Here is a 27,509-nt window from a genome sequence, read left to right on the forward strand (position 1 = left end):
GCCCTGCATTGTCACTAGTCTACACCGAAGAGCATTAAACATCCCATGACTCCTCCTTTACACCTATTACTTGCAACCAAACCAGGTACAAAGTAAAAAATAATTGAAGCAAGGTTCTTGTGAAATAGCCTCAAATCAATCAATTCTCAACCAAAAATGAGCCGAGCAGATACCTAGTTTTAGTCAAATTGAACAACTAGTCAAGTCAATCTCTTAAATTAGCTTCAATTCTCCTGCTATGCTACAAACCTATTTATAGATTCTACGATACAAAACGTTCAGAAGCCTGATCTTTGACCTACTCGCTGACTGACACAGAATTTGAATTCGGCCCTTCGAGACTTGTGATAGCGATTTTTGAAAATACATATGTCTTATTTACTTGCAAAAAACACATTAGGACGGGGTCAGTTATGAAAAAAACTTCGAACAAACATTACCAACGCGGTCAAATTCTCATTCCGAGTGCTAATTAGGTGCAGAGTTTTATTTCAACGTCTAGTTTTTATTTAGGATTCCTGATCTCTATATGCTTTAAATTGATGATATGTTCAAAATTGCATTAGTACTTTTCAGGTCATTCCAGCCTTGTTTAGGCTACTAAACCAAAGAAAAACGGTAACTGTCGCTTCTCATGGATACGACATCGGCAAAGGATAAAAGTAAAAGCACTGTATTTGATTACTTGCACAAGTCGACCATAAAGTTCTACTATTCCATATTCAAGAGACCAAGCCTTAGATCAAAATAAATTATCTGCTATAAAACGAAGATAAAAACATGTTTAAATGTAACGTCCACGTATTCGGTATATATCGCTCTATTGGATAGAAATCATTAAAATTGGGAAAAAATGAAAAAAAAATTAAGTTGAGAAAAAGATTGATGATGATATTGCCACTTCTGCCACTACTGTTGTTATTTTCCACCGTGTTTTTAAATTGCTTATCATCCTTTGTCTCCTCTTAGCCTCTGGGTCACTGCGGCCCGTCAGGCTTTTCAAATCAAAGTGCCTTTTATAAGAGTTGATACTAAGTAGAAGATAGAACAAAATAACTGATACTTTACAAAGCATTTAAAAGCAAAACAGAGGAAAGGAATAGTAAATCTGATTGCTGGTTCCAGTTAGTACGATTTAGTCAGCTATAATTTACCTCATGGCAGATATTGGAAATATATCAATTTGAACGTATTCAGGGATTCCTAAAAATGCTCTCAATGGAAAACATCAAATAGTTAGAAGCGAGCCATCTATTCTCCAATAGGATTTTGCTTTCCAAATTTTTATCGTGGCTTTGTTACTTACTATTGATTAAATATTTATAATCGTGATAGCTAAAAAAAAAATAATAAGAAACTTTTTTTTCCTATCCAAATGAATAATCAAAGAAGACCAGTATTAGTTTTTTTGTAAGTAATTTATGATAAACTTATGAAATAAAAACTAGACACATTTATTTACAAAAATAAAATCATATATGATTTAATCATATATTGATTTTAAAATCAAACGCGATTATCATTGACCTTAGTAATGGCCAATACAAGTTTTTGATATTATCCTTTATATTTGTTAAGTACAGCGAAATTTTATATTTATAAATTTGTTAAGTACTATCAAAGGACTACTAAAGATCATATCACAATACAAAGTCAAGAGGACAGAACATTAGGTAAACAAATACTAGAGCAGTATAAGTAACACAGTAATTCACTTAAAGAAAAAATGTGAGATTCACCCTTTGGAAACTAGGATATAATCAAGGCCTTATATTTTTGCCCACATCATGAATTTCACGAGAAACTACGAATGAAAAGTTGGTAACCACACCTTCACCTCACAATTATTAGTATCTAACCAAAATTGCTAAATTTTTATCTGTCAACGTTCATGCGCCCAGAGATACTTCACACAAGAGGTATTATTTCGTTAGTAATTCACTTACCTCCTATGAAAGCAGACATAACTAACAACATTGAAGTAGCCTGCTCTTCCTGAATCTTCTGTCTACTCATGGCGTCTTCAACGTCCCAATGCTGAGCTGTGGGTCCCGTTCCATAGCCTGTACCTTTGGCCCAGTACTGTGGGGCCTTTGGAGCCGACGGAGCAGCCGTAGATGTAGTTTCCTTTGTATCCCAATCATCTTGAACGATGTCCATTGGTTCACCAAAGCCTTCTGCAGTTGGAGATGCTGATGGCATTGGAGTGGAAGGAACTCCCTCAGCAGTTACTGGGATTATGGTTAACTGCAAGTTAAGATGACAAAAATTTTAATAAGGAATATATATTAGAGGTCATAATAAAGTTTTCAACAACATGAATTTCAAATTTCAAGCCAAGCCATATCCTTAGCTATGATTAAATACAAAGACAGTTATTTAGTCTGTCAACAATAGAGAGTCTTATCCAAAGAATCCCTGCTGCTTTTAGAAAGTAGGGTTGGGAATCAAAAATGCTTCTAGCTTTTTTTTAAAGGAATATGAACAAGGATACTTACGATAAAAATATGCAATTACTAATGAGTACTACGAAGAGATATAAGCTCTAAACCGCAACAAGAGATAGAGCTTAAAAAACAAAACAAAAACAATAAAACAAAACAAAAAAGATCGACCATACCAGCACTAACAAAGCGATAATTTCCACTGAAATTGGCCCAATCCCACACCAAAAAACCTTTAGTACTATACTTTCCTTTATTTAGTACTTATTTATACCCTTGAATTAGTTAGTGCTGAAAAGATTGCAACAAATCGCCCCGTCCGTGTGATTAGGGAACAGATATAACGATTGAAATTTCCCATAAGTTCGGAAAAGTGTTTTGACGTATCGGTTTCGGAGGGGAGTCACAATAGCATGAAAAACATAAGGAAAAGCTTCCTTGCAGTTTTATTCATATCAATCTGAACATGTAGAAAACCCGCTCGCATAAATTTTCAATAGCTATTTTTTCTTCATAACTGAATGCAACAAAAACAAAACAAATTCACATGATCTAAAGAGAAACAAGCAGAACTTTTACCTTTAATGGGAGGGAATTTCTTAATAAGCTGGAAATTGTAACTTACGCTTCGAAGCGTTAAGAAAATGATTAGAAAGACCATATAAATGCGATGAACCCTAAACCTGTATTTAAAAGCGAGAATTGAAACTCGCTTCAACAAAATAAACAACTATGAGAAGCAAGAGAAGCACGCAACAGAGAAGCGGGAACAAGTGCCAATATATTCATTGCTTATTCTGAACGTTTGCCAGGACGTTGTACCCAATGCAAAAATCGCTGAAATAATTCGCTAGAAACCAAAAATTGCATCATTTACCAGTATGCTCCAAACTTTTCGCATATCAATGTTAAAACGCCAAATTTCGGTAAAAACTGGTATTTAAAAATGTTCATACTTATAGAGCAGCAACTACAACGTTCAAATGCATAGTGGAAGAGATGTAGCAGAGATCTTATTCACATGAATTTCTAAGAAGAATCCGTGGATGTGCTGGCCAAACTCCCTTAAACTCAAACTAAGTTAAGTAAGCTCGAAAAACAAGCAGCAATGAAGAGCCTATATGTGAACTCATTCTTCATTACCTATTCCAAACTTTTACCATTACGTTAGATCACAGGCTAAAAATTATAGAAATGGTTCGATAGAAGACACAAATTGTATTACTTATCAGCAACCTCCAGAATTCTAGGATGTCAGTGTCAAAAAGGATTTTTTTTTTTTTTACACAACATAGGATAGCCAATTGTCATTCTTGAGTGGGTTTTCATACTTGATGAATTGGTTGGAAATAAATATTACGCCAATCTATATTCAAATTTGGGGTAAACGTAATAAACATTCCCAAACATTTAAGCTTTGCCGTCAACATTCCTTCTACTTCTATTTTTAGGAAATCGGGCAGAGGTCAATTAATATCAATGGATTTTCGATCAATGAAGTTAGTATAGGAAGAACAAGTGATAGCGATTTTTCAACAGAATCAAAAAGCACGTTGTCCCTTCGGCTTTTAACGATGGAAAAAACCCTAATGTGTCCTATTTTCGGCGTACTCTTGAACCTGTTAACCCTCAAATTTCAACAAAACTAGGACGGTTACAAAACTGCAAAATTATTTTATTTTCAGAAATTTAATATTTATGTTACCAGTATCCCCCCACGTACCACCAAATTCGCAGACGCTACATGCACAGGCACAGTTTTAGCATACGAGAAACTACAACTAAAGTTAAGTTTTAATGTTACTCTTTACTTTCTTTAAAAAAAACTAATTAAAAAAATGTAGTGTCGTTCAAGGTCTACTATTTCAGCTATATGAACCTGTGCCATTTTTTTTTCCAATTCAAAACAAAATGCTGTGAACAATTCCTTTTGTATGGGACACAATTCCAATTGAAATTTAAAATTTGACTAGTTTGGCATGTTTCAAGGCTGCAGCGAGGACATTTTTCTTTGCAAAAAACGGACGATGATGCTAATGATGCTTGTATTTCGTTTTTTTTGTGAAATAATCAAACAGTTCGTGGTAACGAACTGTAGTAAGGAGCGACCCGGCTCAATAGTAACCAAAACTCTAAAAAATTGAATTTTTATATCAATAGCTACATCAAAAGAATCGCATTTTAATGCTGATTTTAAATATATAAGTTTCATCAAGTTTAGTCTTACCCATCAAAAGTTACGGAGAAAATTTACCTTATTTAGGAAAATAGGGGGAAACACCCCCTAAAAGTCGTAGGATCTTTACGAAAATGGCACCATCACATTCAGCGTATCAGAGAACCCTAGTGTAGAAGTTTCAAGCTCCTATCTACAAAAATGTGGGATTTTGTATTTTTTGCCAGAAGACAAATCACGGGTGCGTGTTTATTTGTTTTTTTTTTTTTGTTTTTTTTTTCCAGGGGTCATCGTATCGACCAAGTGGTCCTAGAATGTCGAGAATAATTTCCAGTGAAATTGACTCAATCCCACCCCAAAAACCTTTAGTACTTTACTTTCTTTTATTTAGTACTTATTTATACCCTTTAATTAGTTAGTGCGGAAAAGATTGCAACAAATCGCCCCGTCCGTGTGATTAGGGAACAAATATAAAGATTGAAATTTCCCATAAGTTCGGAAAAGTGTTTTGACGTATCGGTTTCGGATGGGAGTCACAATAGCATGAAAAACATAAGGAAAAGCTTCCTTGCAGTTTTATTCATATCAATCTGAACATGTAGAAAACCCGTTCGCATAAATTTTCAATAGCTATTTTTTCTTCATAACTGAATACTACAAAAACAAAACAAATTCACATGATCTAAAAAGAAACAAGCAGAACTTTTACCTTTAATGGGAGGGAATTTCTTAATAAGCTGGAAATTGTAATTTACGCTTCGAAGCGTTAAGAAAATGATTAGAAAGACCATATAAATGCGATGAACCCTAAACCTATACTTAAATGCGCGAAGTGAAACTTGCTTCAACAAAATAAACAACTATGAGAAGCAAGAGAAGCACGCAACTGAGAAGCGGGAACAAGTGCCAATATATTCATTGCTCATTCTGAACGTTTGCCAGGACGTTGTACCAAATGCAAAAATCGCTGAAAGAATTCGCTAGAAACCAAAAATTTCATCATTTTCCAGTATGCTCCAAACTTTTCGCATATCAATGTTAAAACGCCAAATTTCGGTAAAAACTGGTATTTAAGAATTTTCATACTTTTAGAGCAGCAATTACAACGTTCAAATGTATAGTGGAAGAGATGTATCAGAGATCTTATTCACATGAATTTCTAAGAACAACCGTGGATGTGTTGGCGCAACTCCCTTAAACTCAAACTAAGTTAAGTATGCTCGAAAAAAAAAGCAGCAATGAAGAGCCTACATGTGAACTCATTCTTATCTTCATTACCTATTCCAAACTTTTACCATTACGTTAGGTCACATGCTAAAAATTATAGAAATGGTTCCATAGAAGACACAAATTGTATTATTTATCAGCGACCTCCTGAATTCTAGGATGTCAGTGTCAAAAAAGATTTTTTTTTTCTTTTTTTTACACAACGTAGGATAGCCAATTGTCATTCTTGAGTTGGTTTTCATACTTGATGAGTTGGTTGGAAATAAATATTACACCAATCGATATTTAAATTTGGGGTAAACGCTATAAACATTCCCAAACATTTAAGCTTTGCCGTCAACATTCCTTCTACTTCTATTTTTAGAAAATCGGGCAGAGGTCAATTAATATCAGTGGACTTTCGATAAACTCGAAGTTAGTATCGGAAGAGCAAGTGATAACGATTTTTCAACAGAATCAAAAAGAACGTTGTCCCTTCGGCTTTTAACGACGGAAAAAACCTTAATGTGTCCTATTTTCGGCGTACTCTTGAGCCTATTAATCTTGGTGAAAAATTTTTTCAGTAAAACGCAACAAAGTTTATTAAACCCTCAAATTTCAACAAAACTAGGACGGTTACAAAACTGCAAAATTATTTTATTTTCAGAAATTTAATATTTATGTTGCTAGTATCCCCCCACGTACCACCAAATTCGCACACGCTCCATGCACAGGCACAGTTATAGCATACGAGAAACTACAAATAAAGTTAAGTTTTAATGTTTATCTTTACTTTCTTTAAAAAAAACTAATTAAAAAAAATGTAGTGTCGTTCAAGGTCTACTATTTCAGCTATATGAACCTGTGCCCTTTTTTCCAATTCAAAACAAAATGCTGTGAACAATTCCTTTTGTATGGGACACAATTCCAGTTGAAATTTAAAATCTGACTAGTTTGGCATGCTTCAAGGCTGCAGCGAGGACATTTTTCTTTGCAAAAAACAAACGATGATGCTAATGATGCTTGTATTTCGTTTTTTTTTGTGAAATAATTTTATATCAGGATCAAGGACGTATCCAAAAATTTATTCGAGAGATACAAAAAAAAAAAATCTTCACAAAACGTATCAAAAATATGTTTATATGCATTTTGTAAATGTTTTATAGGTCGGACAAAATTTTCGTAAGGGGGAGGGTTCGAGCCTTGTACCCAAGCCCCCTGTATACGGCCTTGGTAAAGATTATTTGCTTTATGTAAGTAGAATATTTGCTATTTATACATGCTTTGCGTAACGATAGCAAGCAGGATAATCTAAAAATTGTGTTACCTAAAAATTTGAATAAAAAGATAGCCTCTGATAAATAGAAAATATTTAACTAACATGTACAAGGGGATTTCTAGACTCGCATTCTTCCAAACTATTGTAGCTATGGAAAATACAATACTGTTACTGTGAACAGATATAATGACTTTTAAATGAGTCATACAAGAAATTGCAATCGAGAAAACTGTTTTAATTCTACAAAACCCAAGGCTTTTACTGTCTATACAAAAAGACTTGTTGCAAAAACATAGAACACAATTAAACTAGCATTTAAATGGAATAAAACTAAAAGTTACAGCATACATTATACAAAAAATTCAAGCCAAATCCAGGATAAAAAGACGACAAAATTCCTATACAAATAGAAAAAGATTAAAAAGAAAGTAAAATAATCACAATGCTCCAGTTTGATTAATGCCCGCAGCATGTTGAAATACTCTTTATATTTACAATTTCCAAAAACTCGGTAAAAAAAAAAAGAAAAAAAAAGGAAATTTGATCCCGGAAATTCAAAAAGCTCACTGTGAATGGAGGTCCAGGAATTTCAATAACTGCTTTAGGCACTTGACTAGTGAAAACTTCTAAGCACGCCAAAACCAATCGGAGGGCACCAACTTCTGTTGCTTGAGCTCGAAGCATAGCCCCATCATCGGTATTGGGTGGATGGTTTTCAAGAACATTCCTAAATAAGGCAAAAGGCACTGTGCCTAGGCTTTCTGCATAAGGTCCACTAAAGATATCACCTGTAAAAAGACAGGGCTTAGAAAAGTGGTTTCTTCCCTTACTGGTCGAAAAAAGAGACAGATTGAAAAAAAAACCCTCTTAGAAATCGGGACTTTACCCGATTTTGAATCTCCAGTGAGAATTGTCACTTGAAGAACTTCAAAAAAAAGAGAAAATTATAACGCGAAAAAGCTTAGGATGATTCAAACGTAAAATGTTCTTATTCTAAGATTGAAGCAAAGTGTAGTTACACTTTTTTTTCGGCCAATTTTTATATTCATTTAATGCGTTCCTTTTTGGAAAAAACATCAGAAACAAAAAAAAGGACTGAGCTCTTGTAAAATCCAAAGATATTGGAAATCCCCTTTTCTTGCAAAAAGCATGTTCCTCTATCAAAAGTCAGCTCCAACTCTATGAGAATATACTATAAGCACTAAATTGTTTTTCCATAATCATTATGCAGCTGGAGGGACTCGAGCTGCTCTAATAGACTCTAATAGACTCTAATAGACTACTATAATAGACTACTAGACTAATAGTACTCTAATAGACTATTTTACTCATCTATCAACTAACAATTAACCCACCATGCTTCCAAAAGAAATGTCTAAGATCCCTTGATCCCCTCGCTCTGCGGTTTCGTGACCTGTGAGCAAAATTGTCCCAATACTCAAAACTTAATTCCGAGAAAACGCCAATTAAAGATTTTGAATGCTTCTTCCCGGACGCTCCATATTGGAGCTACAGAAATGTATCACTTAATTTTTCTTTGGCCGTTAATGAATATAGAAAGCGGGGTAATTACAATTCTACTCCTAGGATAGTTCGACTCCCAGGAAAACTGCTGACATGTTGATCAAGATACAACTGAATTTTCTGTCGTTAAGTGGATTCGATGCCTAAAACAAACTTTATAAGGGAATAAGGGAATTTACGAGCCTCGCATTTACAGAGGACATATAAGGGAATTCTCCCAGGAGACTAGCTACCTTGGAGGGCTATTCAGAATCTGTGGTTTGACTATAAAATTTGGTTCAAAGGTCAATGTCGGCAAGGTTTTCGATCCAAGCGGTTTGCATCTTAGGGAACTCCCAAAGCTGCTAAATTCCTCAAACGACATTATGAGCTAGGCTTTAGCGTTTTTAACTAAAGCAGTGTGCTAGAAAATTTTTAGGGGCTCCCCTTTCCCGAACTTTAAAAAGAAAATTTTGTTCCGTAAGGTCGAAAATAAATCACACTTTCTAATGATGTAAGTTTCATTGTATCTGAATATCTTTATCCCCAGCACAAAACGAGGGAACTTAAACTGTTTTACTAAGATTCCTGGGAAAGAAGGTGTTAGCTTCCATTTCCGTCGTTTATTCTATCAAATGTCTACAAGTTATGGCAAGACCGCCCAATCTTTTCAAAATAATTCAACCATAAAAACAAACAAGTCTATAACAGACGAGACAGGGTAATCCTTTAAATTGTTAAACGGCAAACCTAATAGCTCATTCAAGAAATAGGCTAAATTGCAGAAGATCTCCAAAATCTTGGTTTCTTACGGAATAGAAATATTTCCCTTCAGGTGGTGATTTTTATACCAAGAGATAAATTATTAAAGTCATTTGCCTTTGAAAGTCCGCAATACTTTTCTTTTTAACTATATATCACGAGGCTCTTAATTTCAGAACAACGATCAGAAACGCTCAAAAACATAAATGAAAAGTTTAGAGAAGTCTTAAAACCCATTTTGTTTGATAAATCAAATCAGCAGCATGAAATATTTAATAATATATATTAGTTTCAAATTTACGGAATATATAGTATAATGTACATGGTTCATAGTATGTCGAACGAAATATAAGGCACACTTATCCAAACAAAAAAGGGCTTAGGACAGTGGTTTCCAGCCTTTTTGAAGACTGGAACTCCACTGAGAGAATGTCTAAAATTCCGATACTCTTTGGCTTGGTCATACGTTTCTCTTATTAATCCCAAGTCAAATAACTATTAATACAGAAGAAGCCTAAACCCTCATGCACTTTGTCAAATTAACCTTTTACTTGGGGATTAAAAAAATAGAGGGCTGAGAAATTGTGGTCTCTAGTCTTTTTTGGCATACCCCCAAAGAGATTGTCTAGAATTTTGAAATTTTCTTGCTCTATAATATAAGGCTGAACAACAGGACAACGTATTTCAGAATATAACGACGCTGAACAGCAGAATTAAGAAAACAAAATTTGGACTCGAGTAGAAAATAGCTCAGTCCAAGAATAGAATTTTTTTTTTTATGACAAGAGTACATAAAATTTAATCTACTTATTTAGTCGCTATTCTTAAAATTTTAGCTTCGAAAATTTTGAAATAAACAAAAATTAGTATTTAGATTATTACGATTACGATATCAGCTAATCTATTATTTAGTTTTTTGCCACGTAATAAAAAATAACAGCTTCCAAATTCCCAACATGACAATTAGCTAAGCTGGCCGTTGGTTGTGGCGAGACAGCTTCTTATAACTATTTATTCCCAGGCAATCTAATTTTTGGTTATAGGTCAAATCCAAAATAACAAAAAACGAACAAATCTTTAAAACAAATTTGAAGAATCCTTACCCCCTTCTCCGTCATCAGTGACCCCGAGACAAATTCTTAACAGCTTTACAGCAACCTTTTTGTCCTTTAGCAACTCTTCACCAAAATAGGGGATCCTAAGAAACAGGCCAAGTGCAGCTAGGCTATGGAATGGCAAATTAATGCACTTAACTTTTCGCTTCTTATCTCCTTCCGATCGTGTTATAGTTACCTAAAAAAAAGAAGAACATATTAACAAAACAATGACATCACATTTTATCCGACTTATTATAGGGTTGAATGAAATCTCTAACTGTTTAAAATCAAATGAACAACTTTCCGTGACTTTTTCCTCAAATTCTGTTACCAGGCTTATGGCAAAGAACAAGGACCAAAGACAAATGACAAAAAACCAAAAAATCCTAGAGTGAGCCTTTTAATTCTACCTTTCCACCTTAATTCCAATACAAGCAAAATCGCATGCAATTTTTTCAAAGGACAGGCTTGAAATTTTCAAAAATCATAAGCCTTATTAATCAAAACACTTTTACTCGCGTTTCATTTTATCAAACGCAATGGTTTCTTTACCTACATTTTGTTTTTAATTTATTTAACCTAGGGCATTCGTAAGACTTTTAAATCAAAAGATTGCTTCATTTTGCTAGAGCCCCACATCCAAGGCCGTATCCAGGGAGGTTAGGGGTTTGAACCTCCCTGAAATGTTTGTTCGACTCGTAAAACCGCAACAAAAATCAGTATAAACGGTTTTTTATAAGTTTCTTTTGTATTTTTTGTGCCCCCCCCCCCCGAAAAATCCTTTTGTAAACCTCTTCCTCGAAAAAAAACATATTGGATACGGCACTGCCTATATCATACGATTAACTAGAACATATACATACAATAGAATACAGCAGAAATTCTTGCCTTGTGCTTTGTTAAAGTTATGTGGATTTCGTTGAAAGGTAAGTTTCCTTTCGTTAATTTTTTTTTGATGTTTTGTTTAAGCTAGTTTTCTATGTTTTATATTGTTCTGGATGGGAAGCCAAAATATTCGGACTTTTATTATTATTTTCTGTATTTAATCGTTTTTTCACTGTCTTCAAATTTGTGTTTACAAGTGATTAATAGATTTGCGTTGTAATTGTAAATGGAAAGGCGGTGTGGCCTAAGAAATCAATTTTGAAGTCTATTTATGTGCGCTACATGTTTCTAAAGCATTAGTTGTTTATAGTTCTTTTACATTTGCCTTTCGGTTTTAGTATGCTAATTAGCGTGTTTGACGTCAATTAGGGCACTATTGTTGGGAATATACCTTATTGGTCGGACGGTGGGCCAGGTAGTGTCCTATCAGGGCTTTCATTGATCTCTGCTTACTCGTTTTACTCCCTCTTGTTTTATCGGCCAAATAGATTTATCTTATATTACGTTTGTAGAAAATGTATTACTCATTAGCCGTGGAAAATCTAGCCTAGAAAATTCAACCCATTTTTTGAAGAAACAGCTCTTTATGCTAAAGTATCTTTAGTAATTTCAACTATTTATTCTACGGCCTTTCTGATTCAGGGGTCATTCTTAAAGAATTGGGACAAAACTTAAGCTTTAGTGTAAAGAGCGAGGTATGAACGAGGGGATAAACCCCCTCACATACATAATAAAAATATAATAATATAGAAGTTTGTTACGTAAGTTAATTCTTAAGTTACGTACATTTTTTACTAATAAAAACGTTCGTTAAAAATTAAAAATTCTAGTTGCCTTTTTAAGTAATCAAAAAATTGGAGGGCAACTAGGCCTCCTTCCCCACCCCTTATTTCTCAAAATCGTCTGGTCAAAACTAAGAGAAAGCCATTTAGCCAAAAAAAGAATTAATATGCAAATTTCATTTTAATAATTTATGTGCGGACAGCCAAAATCAAACATGCATTAATTCAAAAACGTTCAGAAATTAAATAAAAAGAACTAATTTTTTTTACTGAAAGTAAGGAGTGACATTAAAACTTAAAATGAACAGAAATTACTCCGTGTATGAAAGGGGCTGTTCCCTTCTCAACGCCCTGCTGTTTACGCTAAAGTTTTTTACTGTTTAATAAAGTAGAATTGAGAGAAAGTCAAACTTTAGCGTAAAGAGCAGGGCGTTGAGAAGGGAACAGCCCCTTTCATAAACGGAGTAACTTCTGTTCGTTTTAAGTTTTCATCTCACTCCTTACTTTCAGTTAAAAAAACTAGTTTTTTTTATTTAATAGTCAAATAGAAGCACTATCTAAGCCAAACCTTTCTTTTTTCTGACATTTTTAAGAGGATTTCAAATCACAAATTCTCTAAAGTGGTTAGAAATAAATCTGAATACGCTTTTCCAGGCCATAATTTGGTTGTAAATCCATTCCTGGCAATTCTATCCATAAAAACCAAAAATTTACCAAGTTAAGAAAAAGCATGTCTTTCTGCTTTTATCTTTAGTATAAAGACACGTGAATGAACGACAGGAATAAACCAAGTATATAAAAAAAATTTCTGCTCCTTATTGCTAATATTTTAAAAACCTGCAGATCGGTTAATGACCACATCCCGCCCCATAAATACCGCCAGTTTTTCTAGAATATTTCATTAAACCTTTTTTGGAGGCTGTACATAGTACTAAAAAAAAATTACTAGCATAATCTGTCAAAAGAGCTTATTAGCAGAGCAATGTTAATTAGGCTCGATTTAAAGCTAAAATTCCTGACATGTTATTTTTTGTAGAGCATATAATAAAGATGTATTTCACAATCGTCAAAAAAAAAATCTTAAAAGGGAAGTTCTCCCCGACAAAAAGAAAAAATATTTCTAAAATGAGACGTTTCCAATGACACAAGGAAAGAGCTGTTTAAAATTTGTTTTAGCTGAAAGTTTATGAAAACATATGTGGAAAATATTGGACCCTATATGCAAGCCAAATGTAACAAGAGTAATGAGGAAAAGATAGCATAATTAATTACACCTCCTTGCTCGACCCCCCGAATCTCATCGAGTGTAATTTTTTCCAAGAATAACTCTAAAAAATGACATATTTTGATTTCTGCTGAGGTATATTACTATCTATTAGCAGCAGCATTGCATAAACTTAATGCAACAAGATGTTTTTATACTTTACATATAATCGAAAAAGAGGAACAATACAGCATATGAAAAAAGTCAATGATTTGGTAATAAAGACCCCATTCCACATTCCAATCCTGTAAAGACCTCCTCAGATTTCTCCATTAATTGTAATTACTGCTACTACTACTATTACCACTACTAACAACTCACCGCAACACCAAGCCGCCCGAGTCCAACACAGATACACACACTCCTCCATCCCAATCTATTCAAAGTCTCCCTCTTTAAACCCTCCCAGGAAGTTCCCGTTACCTTTAAATCTTTCTTTATGACAACCTCTAACCCCCGACAAGGAAGACCTGCTTTTCGTTTAGCCCTAGACGGCTGGCCGAAAAGGACAATCTTCGCCAATCTATTATTCTTCATCCACAGAACATGCCCTAGTCATCTCAACCTTTCTTTCATTATAGCCCTAAAAAGAAGGGATTAAACCACATTTTTTGTACAATCTACTGTTTGAAATACGGTCAGTCAGCCGGGTACCCAGAACAATCCGTAGGCAGTTTCTCTGAAAAACATCTAGTAAATCTTCATCTTCTAATCAGAACGCCCATGCTTCAGAGCCATATTTGACTACCGTCATCACTGTACCTTCCAATATTCTAATCTTGGCTTGCAGACTCATCTTCCTATTCTTCCAAACGTTTTTTAACTGTGAAAAAAAGAAACACCCTGGGTCTTTCCTATTCTACTTTTATCATCTTCACCGCTCCCACCGTCTTTACTAATAAAACTACCAAGGTAAGTGAAGCTGACTACCTGATCAATCTTTTCGTTACCCAACATCACCTTATTGTCTTCACTTATTCCTAGCCTTAGTAACTTAATCTTTTTAACATCAATTTTCAAACCTATTCTAGCACCCTGAACTCGTAAAACCTCTAAAATTTCATTTATTTTGCTCAAGCTTTTATATAGGATGCTTAAATCATCAGAATACTCTAAGTCCAGGAGAGTTTTTCCTCCCCATTTGATTCCGTAGGCTCCCATTGCCCTTCCTGTGCTCCTTAAGACGAAGTCCATCAAATGATCCACATAAAGGGGGATAGAACACAGCCCTGCTTAAATCCTGATTTATACAAAACCAGCTGTTAACCTCAATTCCTACCTTAACCACAGCAGCGTTATTCTCGTACATAGGACTAATCACTCTCATGTGTTTGTCTGGTATACCATACAAGGATAAGACCTTTGCTAAAGCTCTTCTATCAACAAAATCGAACGGTTGCTCATAATCCCTAAGACTGAAGACCAAAGGTGTTAGACATCTAAGGCACTTCTCAATTATTAACATACGAGTGAAAATTTGATCGACGCATCCTCTACCTTTTCTAAAACCGCACTGTTCTTCTCTTAAAACTTTGTCTACAGCATCTCTCAGTCTAAAAAGTATCATATTCCTAAGCAATTCGCCACCTACAGAGACCAGACTAATGCCTCTGTAAATACAACACTCACTCTTGTCAACTGTCTTATACAGTGGTTTAATTAAGGTTTTCTTAAAATCGTTAGGTATTTTCCCTTTTCAAAAATCATATTCATAATCTTCAGTATCTCATTTCTAACCTCAGGGCCACCATATTTAAGAAACTCGTTCACCACACTATCAGCACCTGGAGCCTTATTATTTTTTAATCCTTTTGTACTGTCGCTAATTCTTCCTCACTATCAAATCTTCCTTCACATCCAAGGTATCACAAACTTTTTCATTTTCCTCTATATCTTTCCCTGCAACCGTATCTCGATTTAGCACATTTAAAAGAATGTTCAACCCATCTCTCCTTAACTGTTTCCTTATTACTAATTATGGCCTCGTTAACATCTTTAACTGGGACAAGTCCAAATTGACTACTCCCTCTAAATTTATTAATATGCCAGTACAATATTTTACTATTATGCCGTCTAGCTGCATCTTCCAGATCTTCGGCAATTTTATCCATGGCCTCCACTTCACACCTCCTTAGTTCATATTTTAATGCTTTATCCACTTTCTTTACATCCCTTTTGTTTTCATATAATCGATCATTCGGATAATTCTCGTACAAGCCCCTTCTCCACTCTATTAAACATAAAGCTTTTTCACTAATATTCCTAGCAGCAGTCTTAACTTGCTACCCTACGACACCATCAGCAACTTCACAAATTGTTTTTCCCAGAAGAATTATCTAAGCCCAGAAGAATTATCCATTAATCAGAATCCCGTGCGAATGCTGTGTCGTTTACTAGGCTATAATTTCCTAGAGGAGCGCCACTCCTCAAGTGCAATTGAAGCGTTAGTTACCGTAGTTTATTGACAAATGGTGATAAAAATCCCCATTGGACAGTGTTGATAAAGCGGTAGTCCAACTGGAACAGGTCAATTGTTTTACTTTTTTTCACTTAGCTATTATATCCTTCAAGAGGAAAGTTTAGCAATAAAATAATTCAAAATCTTTCAAAAACTTCATGTTGAATCCTAAGATTATTAAACATTTAATCAAAATCCAGTTTTGGATAATTTAAACTTGTCTAAATCTTGTTTTCTAATTTTTCAAAGCTGCTAGGTAAAGCTGCACATTTAGTGGCACTAGTATAACTGCTCTCTCGTACGCCTCTGTTAAAGCGTAAAACGATTTGCTTCAATTTAACATCCTGTTTTTTTCTTTTCTTTTTTTTGCTTTATGCTAAATTTAGGCAGCGCTATCAATAAAAAGAAGAAAATCTCTCACGAAAAAGAAAACAAAAAAAGCTTACCCATCCGTCATCGTCTATAGGCTCATCAAACTTCCCAAGTTTTACCCACTGTGAAGTAGGTCCTTCTGATTGACTACTAGCTGACCTTGAACCTACTTCAAGTTCAAGAAGCCGTAATGAAGCTTGTGTTGGCAGATGGCGAGCAAGAACCGGAAGACCACCGAGAGACACAAATTGTGACAGAAGCGATGGATAGGGTTTTGGAGGTGGAGTCAAACGTTGTACCCCTAGAAAACATAGTGCAAAAGTGAGCAGGTCTGCAAACCTCAAAAATAAGCAGAACCAGCAGGTCTAAAATTTCCTAAATAGGCTTTGCATGTCAAGATGCATCTCAATAAGCACACTTCAGTTACCCAATACAAATTATTCCAAATCATGGATAATTAAATATAAAATTTATCCCTAAATAATGCTTATCTCACCTTTTTCTTTGCCAAAGGGTATGTTTTAGTTTCATTCTTATTTTTTGTTACTAATTATTATTGCGTTCTTTTAAGGTTTATGGTTTCGTGATAAAACAAATCGATGATACATGAATAAGAATCATATTTCTATTTTTATTCACGACCAGACTTTAATTTCAGACATGAACGGTAATGTTTGTTTCAACTAAGTTTTGTTCTACTCCTCACAGTCTCTTTGGTTTTTTAGAGTAAACAAATGAGGATTTATATCTTTTTGTCTTTGTGTTACCCCAAAGTACTCTTCTCGGTGTACTTATGGTCCGCTTCGGCTTCAGCTTTGAGGCATATTATTCGATGACAAATAATAGAGGCAGAATTTATAACTCCTTCTTCACAGCAAGCTTCTGACATAAGTCGAGTTTCCCTTCAGAAGCCAGGTTTCATATCACTCAATAAAAGGGTGCTCATATCAAAGAACAAATAAACCAAAAAAAAAACAAGTTTTTTTAAATGAAAGTAAGGAGCGACATTAAAACTTAAAACGAACAGAAATTACTCCGTATATAACAGGGGCTTTTCCTCCTCAACGCCCTGCTCTTTACGCTAAAGTTTGACTCTTTTTCTTAACTCTACATTTTAAAACAGTAAAAACTTTAGCGTAAAGAGTGGGGCGTTGAGGAGGAAAAGCCTTTCATATACAGAGTAATTTTTTTTCGATTTAAGTTCTAATGTCGCTCCTTACTTTCATTAAAAAAAAATTGCTTTTTTTTTGTTTATTTTCTGGACGTTTTTGAATTAATGCATGTTTTGATCTTGGCTCTCCGCACATAAATAATTAAAACGAAATCTGCATATTAGTTTTTTGGGGGCTAAATGGCTTTTTCATAGTTTTAATGGGAATATCTTGAGAAAAAGGAGCGAGGGAGGAGGCCTAGTTGCCCTCTAATTTTTTGATTACTTAAAAAGGCAACTATAACTTATAATTTTTTACGAACGTTTTCATAAGTAAAAAAATATACGTAACTTACGAATTAAATTACGTAGCGAACTTCTATATTCGTATGCTTTATTGCGTATATGAGGGGGCTCACCCCTCGTCCATACCTCACTCTTTACATTAAAGCTTAAATTTTGTCCCAATTCCTTAAGAATGACCCCTGAATCACAAAGGCCGTAGAATAAATAGTTGAAATTACTAAAAATACTTTAGCGTAAAGAGCGAGGTATTACGAGGAGGTAAACCCTTCATATGCGTAATAATTTCTGTTCTTTTTAAGTTTTAATGCTGCCTCTCACTTTCAGTAGAAAAAAAAACTTTTCATATTTATTTTTTCATTGTTTTTTTAAGTAATGCTAGAAAATCCTGCACCCCCTCCATTGAAAGTCTCTTCCCCCATGAGAAGTTCCTCCATGGAAAGATCCTCCCACGTAACCACCCTCAACTCTCCCCCCCCAAACCAAAAAATCCCCCTGAAAACGTCTGTACACTTCCCAGTAACCATTACTATATGTGAACACAGGTCAAAGTTTGTAACTTGCGGCCCCTCCCACGGGGACTGCGGGGGAGTAAGTGGTCCCCAAAGACATAGTTATTAGGTTTTTCGACTATGGTGAATAAAATGGCTATCTCAGAATTTTGATCCGGTGACTTTGGGGAAAAATGAGCGTGGGAGGGGGCCTAGGTGCCCTCCAATTTTTTTGTTCACTTAAAAAGGGCACTAGAATTTTTAATTTCCGTTAGAATGAGCCCTTCCGCGACATTCTAGGATCACCGAGTCGATACGATCACCCCTGGGAAAAAAACAAAAACAAAAACAAAAAAAAACAAATAAACATGCATCCGTGATTTGTCTTCTGGCAAAAAATGCGAAATTCCACATTTTTGTAGATAGGGGCTTGAAACTTCTACAATAAGATTCTCTGATACGCTGAATCTGATGGTGTGATTTTCGTTAAGATCTTATGACTCTTAAGGGGTGTTTCCTCCTATTTTCTAAAATGAGGCAGATTTTCTCAGGCTCGTAACTTTTGATGGGTAAGACTAATGAAACTTATATATTTAAAATCGGCAGTAAATTGCGATTCTTTTGATGTAACTATTGGTATCAAAATTCCATTTTTTAGAGTTTCGGTTACTATTGAGTCGGGTCGCTCCTTACTACAGTTCGTTACGACGAACTGTTTGATCGGTTGGTTTCTGTATAGAACCAAACGCTAAAAATTCATTCTTGCGACCATAAATATGTTTATTTTAAATAAAGGCTACCTGTTAAGACACTAGTTAAAATATACTATTGATGTTATATTAGATACGCCTCATATTTCAGTTTCAACTTGAGATACTAGCCAGACTTCACACAGCAAAGATATATGCTAAACATTTCACTATCGGAGGCCACTATAGTAATTCCCAAACATAGTTTACCGTTTTCAGACAGAAGTCGAGATTAGACTCGGAGACAAAGAGCAGCTTGGAAGAACAAAGAACTGAAAACAAAAAGGCCACTACTGACTTTTTGGTGATTATTCCTCCTTTTTATCTGGTTTTGTTCACATTGGAGTTATTTTGACAAAATTTATTCTATTCTGTTATATATAAGAAAATGGACCGAATAACCAAGAGGAATATTAGCATGTTTTATTGCGTATTATACATTACAACAACAAAACAGACACGTTTTACATGACCCCAGAATCCTTGGCGAGTGGATAAATAAGGTAAATGATATTTCTTGTCAACTTCGTGCAGCATAATTATACATCCAACATTATAAAATCAAATATAAATAAAAATAAGATATATAAAATATAATCAAAATGTAAAAATATAATAAATGTAAAATAAAAATATAGACAAATTTGATTGGTTTTCTTAGCTGAACATAATTTTAACCAAATTTTCCTCATTGGTCCATCTCTTAAGATTTGATAGGCAGTCTACGACAATGAAGAAGCAACATCACAGGTAGACAACGAGTTTATTAGAAACGGATTTGAGATAGTGATTTACATAGATATTGGCCATGAAAGGAGACTATTGAGGAACAGAGCCATTATTGTTTAGGTGTTTCCAATTCAATTCCGTTAATTTTACTAATTCGATTGGAAATTAAAAGAGCTAGTGTCCTTTTTGATAGTCAAAAGTGATTGGAGGGAAACTACCCCCCCCCATACCCACCATTTCCCAAAACACATCAAATCAACATTTTTAGACAACATTTTGTTCCAACGCCATTGAAAGGCTATCGTTAAAACTGTGGAATGGGCTCATTGGATTGGAAATCAGACGTTCTAGCACCCTTTTTAAGATTCAGTGTGATCAAAGGGTGGATACCCCCCATACCTCGTATTTTCCCGAAATGAATCTGATAGAAATAATGAGATTGCCATTTGTTGTCGAAGAAACTTCGAAAAGGGCTCATTCAATTGAAAATTGAAAGGACTAGTGCTATTTAAATAGTCGAAAGTCGTTGGAGGGCAACTAAACCCCCTCCCATACCCACCATTTCCTCAAACACATCGAATCAAAATTTTGAGATAGCCATTTTGTTCAACGTAATTGAAAGGTCTGGAAATTATGTCTTTGAGGATGACGATCCCCACCACAGCCCTCAGGGCAAGGGTTGTAACTTATGTCCTGGTGGCATATAATGCATGTATAGAAAGGGTGATCGTATAAACTTCGGAGGGAGCTCATTGGATTGGTAATCAGAAGTTCTAGTTCCCTTTTTAAGATTCAGAGTGATCGGAGGATGGATACCCCCACTCCACACCTCGTATTTTCCCAAAATGCATCTGATAGAAATTTTGATATGGTCATTTCTTGTCGTAGAAACTTCAAAAACGGCTCGTTCGATTGGAAATTGAAAGGGCCAGCGCCCTTTTTAATAGTCGAAAGTGATCGAAGGGCAACTAACCTCCCTCCCCCACCCACCATTTCCCCAAACACATCCAATCAAAATTTTAAGATAGGCATTTTGTTCAACGTAATTGAAAGGACCATAAACCATGTCTCTGAGGATGATCCTCCCCACAGCTCTCAGGGCAAGGTAAGTTGTGCCCCCCCCCCTCGTATTTTCCTGTAATGCATCTGGTAGAAATTTCGAGATGGCCATTTGTTGTCGCAATAACTTTAAAAAAGGCTAATTCGACTGGAAATTGAAAGGGCTAGTATTCTTTTTATTTGTCAAAAGTAATTGGGGGGCAACAAGCCCCCCCACGCCCATCAATTCCCAAAACACATCTAATCCAAATTTTGAGATAGCCATTTTGTTGAGTGTGATTGAAAGGTCTGGAAATTAAGTCTTTGACAACCCCCATACCTTCCCAAGCCCAGAAACAAAATGGCTGAGAATTGTCAGTTTAGTATACCAATACTGATATATGTTCATTAAAGTTTTAATAATTTTTAATTTATTAAAGTTAAAAAAGTAAAAACATTTTAAACGTATTTTGTTTATTTAAATCATACAATAAATAACCGAGTCAAACTCAAAACGAGCAAAAATAAACATGAGTAGGGTTGATAGCCCCTATACCTTCTCAAGACGAGAACACAATTTGCGCTTTATTGAAAACAACATACGTTTGAAATGTTTTCGCCTTTCTTAATTTCATAAATGAAAAACTGCCAAAACCTTAACGAAGGAATTTGAGCATATGTCAATTAAACTGACAATCTACGGTATTTTTTTTTTTTTTTTTTTTGTTCAGTAGAGCGCAAACTGTGTTCTGGTCTTCAGAAGACATAACCCTACTCATGTTAATTTTTGCTCGTTTTGAGTTTGACTCGGCTATTTATTGCAATTTCTCTTCGTTTTGAGTTTCATTTATTTATAGATAGTGATTTGTGGTAGTTTTACCCTTGGAAGATTATTTGACTTTACTATTGCTCATTCTTGGCATAAGAGAGCTCTTTACTTTTCTTTGAAAAACTTGTCTTGTGGAAAACGTTTTTAAATTAATTGTCAATAATATGGCCACCGAGGGAGCTTTTTCATATATATTTACCTTTTTTATCGCTAAACGAAACTCGAACATCAATACACTGAGGATTGAACTCATATCCATGGTCAGCGAGAAGTTGCATGCATTCGCCTACTGTCATTGAAGGGTTGAATGGAGCATCCTTAAACACATCATGCGTCAGATATGGCTGCACTGAGTATTCACTCAGGCAGCTAGTCAATCGGCTGAGCTGCAAAATGAGAGGAAAACATCTTAGATTGAGTTCGTCAAAAGTTTCGCAAGATTTGCAAGTGTTTGAACACAAATATTCGTCTGATTTGCATATTTCATATTGAATTTATATTTCGAAGTATTGGACTTCAGGTTCCCCCCTCCAACTCCCCCCAATGTCACTGGATTTGGTCGAGATTTAAAATAATAGCTCTAAAATACGATATCCTTCCAAACATCAAATTTCACTAAGATCCCATCACCCGTTCGTAAGTTAAAAATACTTCATTTTTTCTATTTTTTCCAAATTAACCGCCACCCCATTCCCCCCCTCAGATGGTCAAATCGTGGAAACGACTATTTCCAATTTAGTCTGGTCCGGTCTCTGATACGCCGGCCAAATTTCATCGTCTTAGCTGACCTGGAAGTGCCTAAAGTGGCAAAACCGGGACCGACAGACAGAGCGACAGAATTTGCGATCGCTATATGTAACTTGGTTAATACCAAGTGTCATAAAGAAAAAAACGCCGGAAAATTAAATAGAATTTAATAAAAGACCAAAAATTAAAAGAATTAAAATCAAATACCTAATAATCAATCAATCAATCAATCAATCAATCAATCAATCAATCAATTTATTGATACTAAAAGAAAAAACTATTACAAAAGTAAAGTGGTTACTAGGCCCAAGAAGCTTTGCTTGTAATGGACCACAAAGAACAAGAATAATAAACTATTATACAATATATAAAAAAAACAACAACAACAAAAAAAACAAAAAAAACACTGGAACAAGACAAGGACATTGAATAGATAGGATATTTAACAGATAGAAGATTTAGAAGGAGATTTAACATATAGCTGAAAATGATTTTAAGAGAAGAGAAGAGACATACAAATTAGGAAAGGATTAATAAAGAGAGAGAAAAAAATATTGAGAAAAATAAGACCCGACGAAATAAAGCCTTTGCAGAAAGAAAAAGAGGGACATCCGAAGGGATGGAGTTCCATAATAGAATTGATTGATATACTGGAGACCTCTGGGCTGCTGTAGAAGATCGTTTTGGTAAAATAAATCGTCGAGAAGAATTACGTAAAGAAGAAAAGTACCTACCTGAGTCTGTCCGTGAGAAAAACTGCTGTAGGGGCGGTGGGAGAGTACCTAGAAAAGCAGAATGCACAAAATAAAGAGTACTTTTACCTATAATATGATCCAGCGGAGCTATCCCAGTATCATTATAACGATCAGAGGAAGGGTAAAGCCGAGGGAGAAGAAAAGTAGCCTTTTCTTCACTGCCCTATTTTGGGCTCTTTGAAGTGTGCAGAGAAGAGATGTATTAGTATTACCCCAGACAGAGCAGCAATAAGAAAGGTAAGGATAAATAAAAGCATAATAAAGAGAAACCATAATATCAGGAGGAAGAAATGAATTAATCCGGTGCAACATTGAAGACTGGCGGAGGATTAAGGAACGGATGTGAGTTATATGCGGTTTAAAAGAAAGAAAACAGTCAAGATACCCACAACGAAATTTCACCATAGTAGCTTGTAGTATAATATCGTTCCCAAAAGTCAGGGTGATTGGCTCCTGTACGTCTCGCATACGGTAAGGGGTCCTGAAGTTGACAATGACACTCTTTCGGCTGTTAAGAGCCATACCATTTAACCAGCACCAATCCTTCACTTTATCAAGAAGACCTTGAGCTATAGAAGTGGCAGATGGCAGGTCCGCTGCAGCAATGAAAAAGTTACTGTTATCAGCAAAAAGAACAGGGTGAACATGGGGATGAAGACCATCAACAAGATCATTAATGTAAATTAGAAAAGTGGTCCAAGCACAGAGCCTTGTGGGACACCTTTCAATACAGGCAAAGTAGAGGAAGAAGAACGGTTAACCAAAACATACTGAGATCTCTCTGAGAGGTAGGACCTAAACCATTCTAGTGGGACTCCATGCACTCCAAATAAAGATAGTTTAGACAGAAGAACATTGTGGTCAACCATATCAAAGGCCTTTGAAAAGTCGAGAAATAGACCCAAAACACACAAGCCCTTGTCGAGATTAACACGCACAAACTCAGTTGCATCAGAAAGTGCATGCAAGGTAGAGAATGAGGGACGAAAACCATACTGATAGTTAGTGATGAGAGAATTTCTAGCAGTCGAATTAGTACTAAATACAAATGAAGAGAGTGGACGATACACTTCTTTTTCAACAACCTTTGAGATGACGGGAAGAAGAGAAATAGGTCTGTAATTTGAAATTAGAGAAGAATCACTTTTTTTATGCAAAGGTACAACAGTAGCAACTTTAAATAAATGAGGGAAAATGCCAGAAGAAAGAGAGAGGTTAGTTATGTGTGAGATGGGATGAGAAACAAACTGATTGATTTTTTTACGGACATTATTACTCAAACCCAAACTATCAACTGAACAACTGCTTGGAAGTTGACAAATAATATTAGAAATCTCAGTAGTACTACATGGGGAAAGGAAAAAAGACTTCTCTGTCACAGGAAAACAACTTACTCTACTGGGGGGTGGAATGAGAACTGAGGGAAGTGTGGTGAAATACGAATTGAAGGCATTTGCTAAGGATTTTTTGTCCACAACAGATCCATCAGCCTTCCTATAAAGAGATGGGGAAGATTGTTTGAGCTTCTTGCGGGAGAGAGCTTCATTAATTACAGTCCAACCTTGCGCAAATTCCCTTTACACTCATTAATTCGACGCGAAAAATACAGCTTTTTTGCAAAACGAACTGAAGAAGTGAGCACATTTTTGTAATGTTTATACTTCAGAAGATCTTCCTGTGTCTTACTTCTACATGCAGCCTTGAACAAAGACGCCTTCATATGGGTTGCATTGATCAGACCTCTAGACATCCATGGGCATTTAGGTGTAAAATTCCTTGGCCTCTTTCTAAGAGCAAAATGCTTATCCAACAGAGTTCCCATAAGACAGAAAAATAATCTAGTTGCACAATCAGCATCATTAGCTTCAAGAACACTAGACCAATCATTACTCTGAAGACTATGCATTAAATTAGAAATTTCTTTATCTGTAAAAGTTCTAAAAGAAGACTCGCCTTTCTCATCCACAGTAATCTCTGTTTTAGGCACAGATAGTGATAGATAAATAGGGAAGTGATCAGAAAGATCAGTGGAAACAAGACCAGAAGAGAACCTCAAATTAGGAGAATGAGAAGTGAAAATATTATCTATTAAAGTGGCAGAATTTCTTGAAGGGTCAACACGAGAAGGAAAAAAAAATTGAAGGAAGTAGCCCAGAAGAAGAAAATACATAAAAAAGATGGTCACATTCATCATTTGATCCAACATTTAACATATTACAATTAAAGTCTCCCAAAACACAAATCCGTTTTTTAGAGAAAGTCCCCACACCTAGGTACATGAATAGCAATATAACCATGCATATCATAAGCTGTAAAATTACAACAAACAAACAATAAATTGTCGCCGATATCCACAATTTGCACAAAATCCAAACAAGCTTGAACTGCCAACGACAGATACTAACGAAAAATTAAGAAATAAAAGAAAAAATTCATTCACTCAAACAAACAAAGCAGCAATTGAATAAATTGGAGAACTAGGTCACCTGATTTCTAATTTTAACCATTGCATCTCTTGTGGATACCCTTTGAGACCTAAGGGGTTGATGATGTATTTGATTATGTGATTGGAGAAGTGGTTCAACGTTTATTTCAAGGATTACTAAAGCATCGGCTTCTCTTTTGAGAAAACCAAAATACGACTCATTAATTCTTAAATCACCTGAATCTCTGTTCAAAGCTAGACCAAAAAGCTAGCTCAAAGCTAGAGATAGTATTTATAAATTTCAACAACTTCTCTGTATTGCTGGGCAATACCTTTGTCATGCGAAATTAGGCTAGTCTGGTGAAATAAAACAGTATGGTCTGGATTATTAAATATGTGTTCTGAGAGGGCAGAGTCAAAATTTTCTGTGGTTTTTCCGTTTTTTAAGGGTGTTATTAATTATAACACCCTTAAAAAGCCTTTCATGGGGAAAGGCTTTTTTTTAAAGTGTTTTCTTCAGTATTTTCATTTGGCCTTTAAAAACCGCATTTTCGTCGTTTCCTTTCTTTATGTTATGGCAGGCCAACGTGGTCTAAGAAATTATCTTTTAAACATTAGTTTTAAGACCGCTTGGTTGTGAGGGACACTACAAAAATGACATATAAACAAATGTTTGAAGTGCGATATTTAAGTTACGTAAGAGCAGCACTGGAACTGATAATTTTCGTTTGACCTGTTTGTATTCTCTAGGACCACCGATCTATACAATTCCTCCTGAAAAAATGAGCCCATAATACCTTTCTGGAGGGAGAGAGGGGCTGTTTTAATTTTGCAAGAAGTAGGGCTCTTTCTTAAAAATTAAGTTTAGAGGATAACACATATTCTCCCACATTTCTGTAGGCCAAAGTATGAATATTATACTATATTTGATACAGCGAATCTTTCCATGATAAAAGAAGAGCTGCTGTCCCCTAAGGGACCAGTCTTAAATCTTAATCCAAATGTTTTCTATGAAAAAAAAGAATGTTATGCGTTAAATTGAAGCACCCCTTCAGATGAATTTGCCTACCTTCTACAGTACATCAGGCAACCAGTAGACTATACTATACAAAGGCAAAAATACTATTCTAGTATAGAAATATATTAGAAAAATCTTACTTACTTTTTCAATTATAGTAATACTAATAATAAAAATTAAGATCCAAGAAATCCATACGACGATGTTAAGCTTAAAGCTAAAACGGAGATGAAATCCTAATTTCTGGTCCAACTTAAACTAAGCTCTTATGGTTTCAATTGTTCATCTATTAATTTATCATTTTTATTTTTCCCAAAAACGGGAAATGAGCCCTTTTCTAACAAGCTTTTCCCAAGTGGAAAAAGAAAAAATATACCTGCTCATTGACAACACTCAAAACGCTGCTGATTCCTCTTGGACTTGAACTGCTGCTACTTGAGGGTTTGTTCTCTGCTGCTGAAGTAGCTGTACGATTCATCCCTTAAAATAAATTACTCGAGTAAACTTTTTAAATAATGCTGCTCTTTTTTTGTCACAAAATCATCTATAGATGTATACTTCATAGAAAGGAATTCTTAATATACACCAAGAGATATATCAGAAAGAAAATCTTATACTTAGTTGAAAGGCGCTAATACTTAAACACGAAAAAAAAGATAACAAAACTTTATTTCTGACAGCAGCAAAAACTAAAATGTATGAGAACTATATAAAGCAAAAAAAATTCTCAATTTATGATAAGAGGCGGGCCTAAGTGATTCTCACTTCTAAGCACCTCGACAGACTATTCCCAGAAATGTGCCTCCATACAAGCTCATTGGTATAGACCAAGTGCAAAGGTACAATCAGCCCAATCATGGATAGGTCTTAATTTTCCAGTAATAAACAAGATTTTGACTGATCGTGGAATAATTTTAAAAAGTATAATACGAGGGGAGACCCAAGTTTTGTACTTCAGACAAGGAGAATCAAAAAGGAGAGTGATATCTCTAGTGATATCGCTGATTTCATCAATGGATACAGCGAGAAAGAGGAAGGGAGAGGGAA

The 27,509-nt window shown here is 35.1% G+C and overlaps 1 protein-coding gene across 1 annotated transcript in view; it reads right to left on the reverse strand.

Moving 5' to 3' along the window:
• Positions 1 to 27,509, reverse strand: part of LOC136029578 (baculoviral IAP repeat-containing protein 6-like) — a gene marked incomplete in the record, with an annotated part of 362,481 nt that overhangs the window by 195,242 nt on the left and 139,730 nt on the right. The window contains 5 exon segments of the mRNA XM_065708074.1: positions 1,947 to 2,247; positions 7,673 to 7,893; positions 10,474 to 10,663; positions 16,303 to 16,529; positions 21,717 to 21,903. Of these exon segments, the coding sequence (XP_065564146.1) occupies positions 1,947 to 2,247; positions 7,673 to 7,893; positions 10,474 to 10,663; positions 16,303 to 16,529; positions 21,717 to 21,903 (1,126 nt within the window).

The sequence above is a fragment of the Artemia franciscana genome, chromosome 7 (assembly GCF_032884065.1).
Source record: "Artemia franciscana chromosome 7, ASM3288406v1, whole genome shotgun sequence".
NCBI classification, from domain to species: Eukaryota; Metazoa; Arthropoda; class Branchiopoda; order Anostraca; family Artemiidae; genus Artemia; species Artemia franciscana.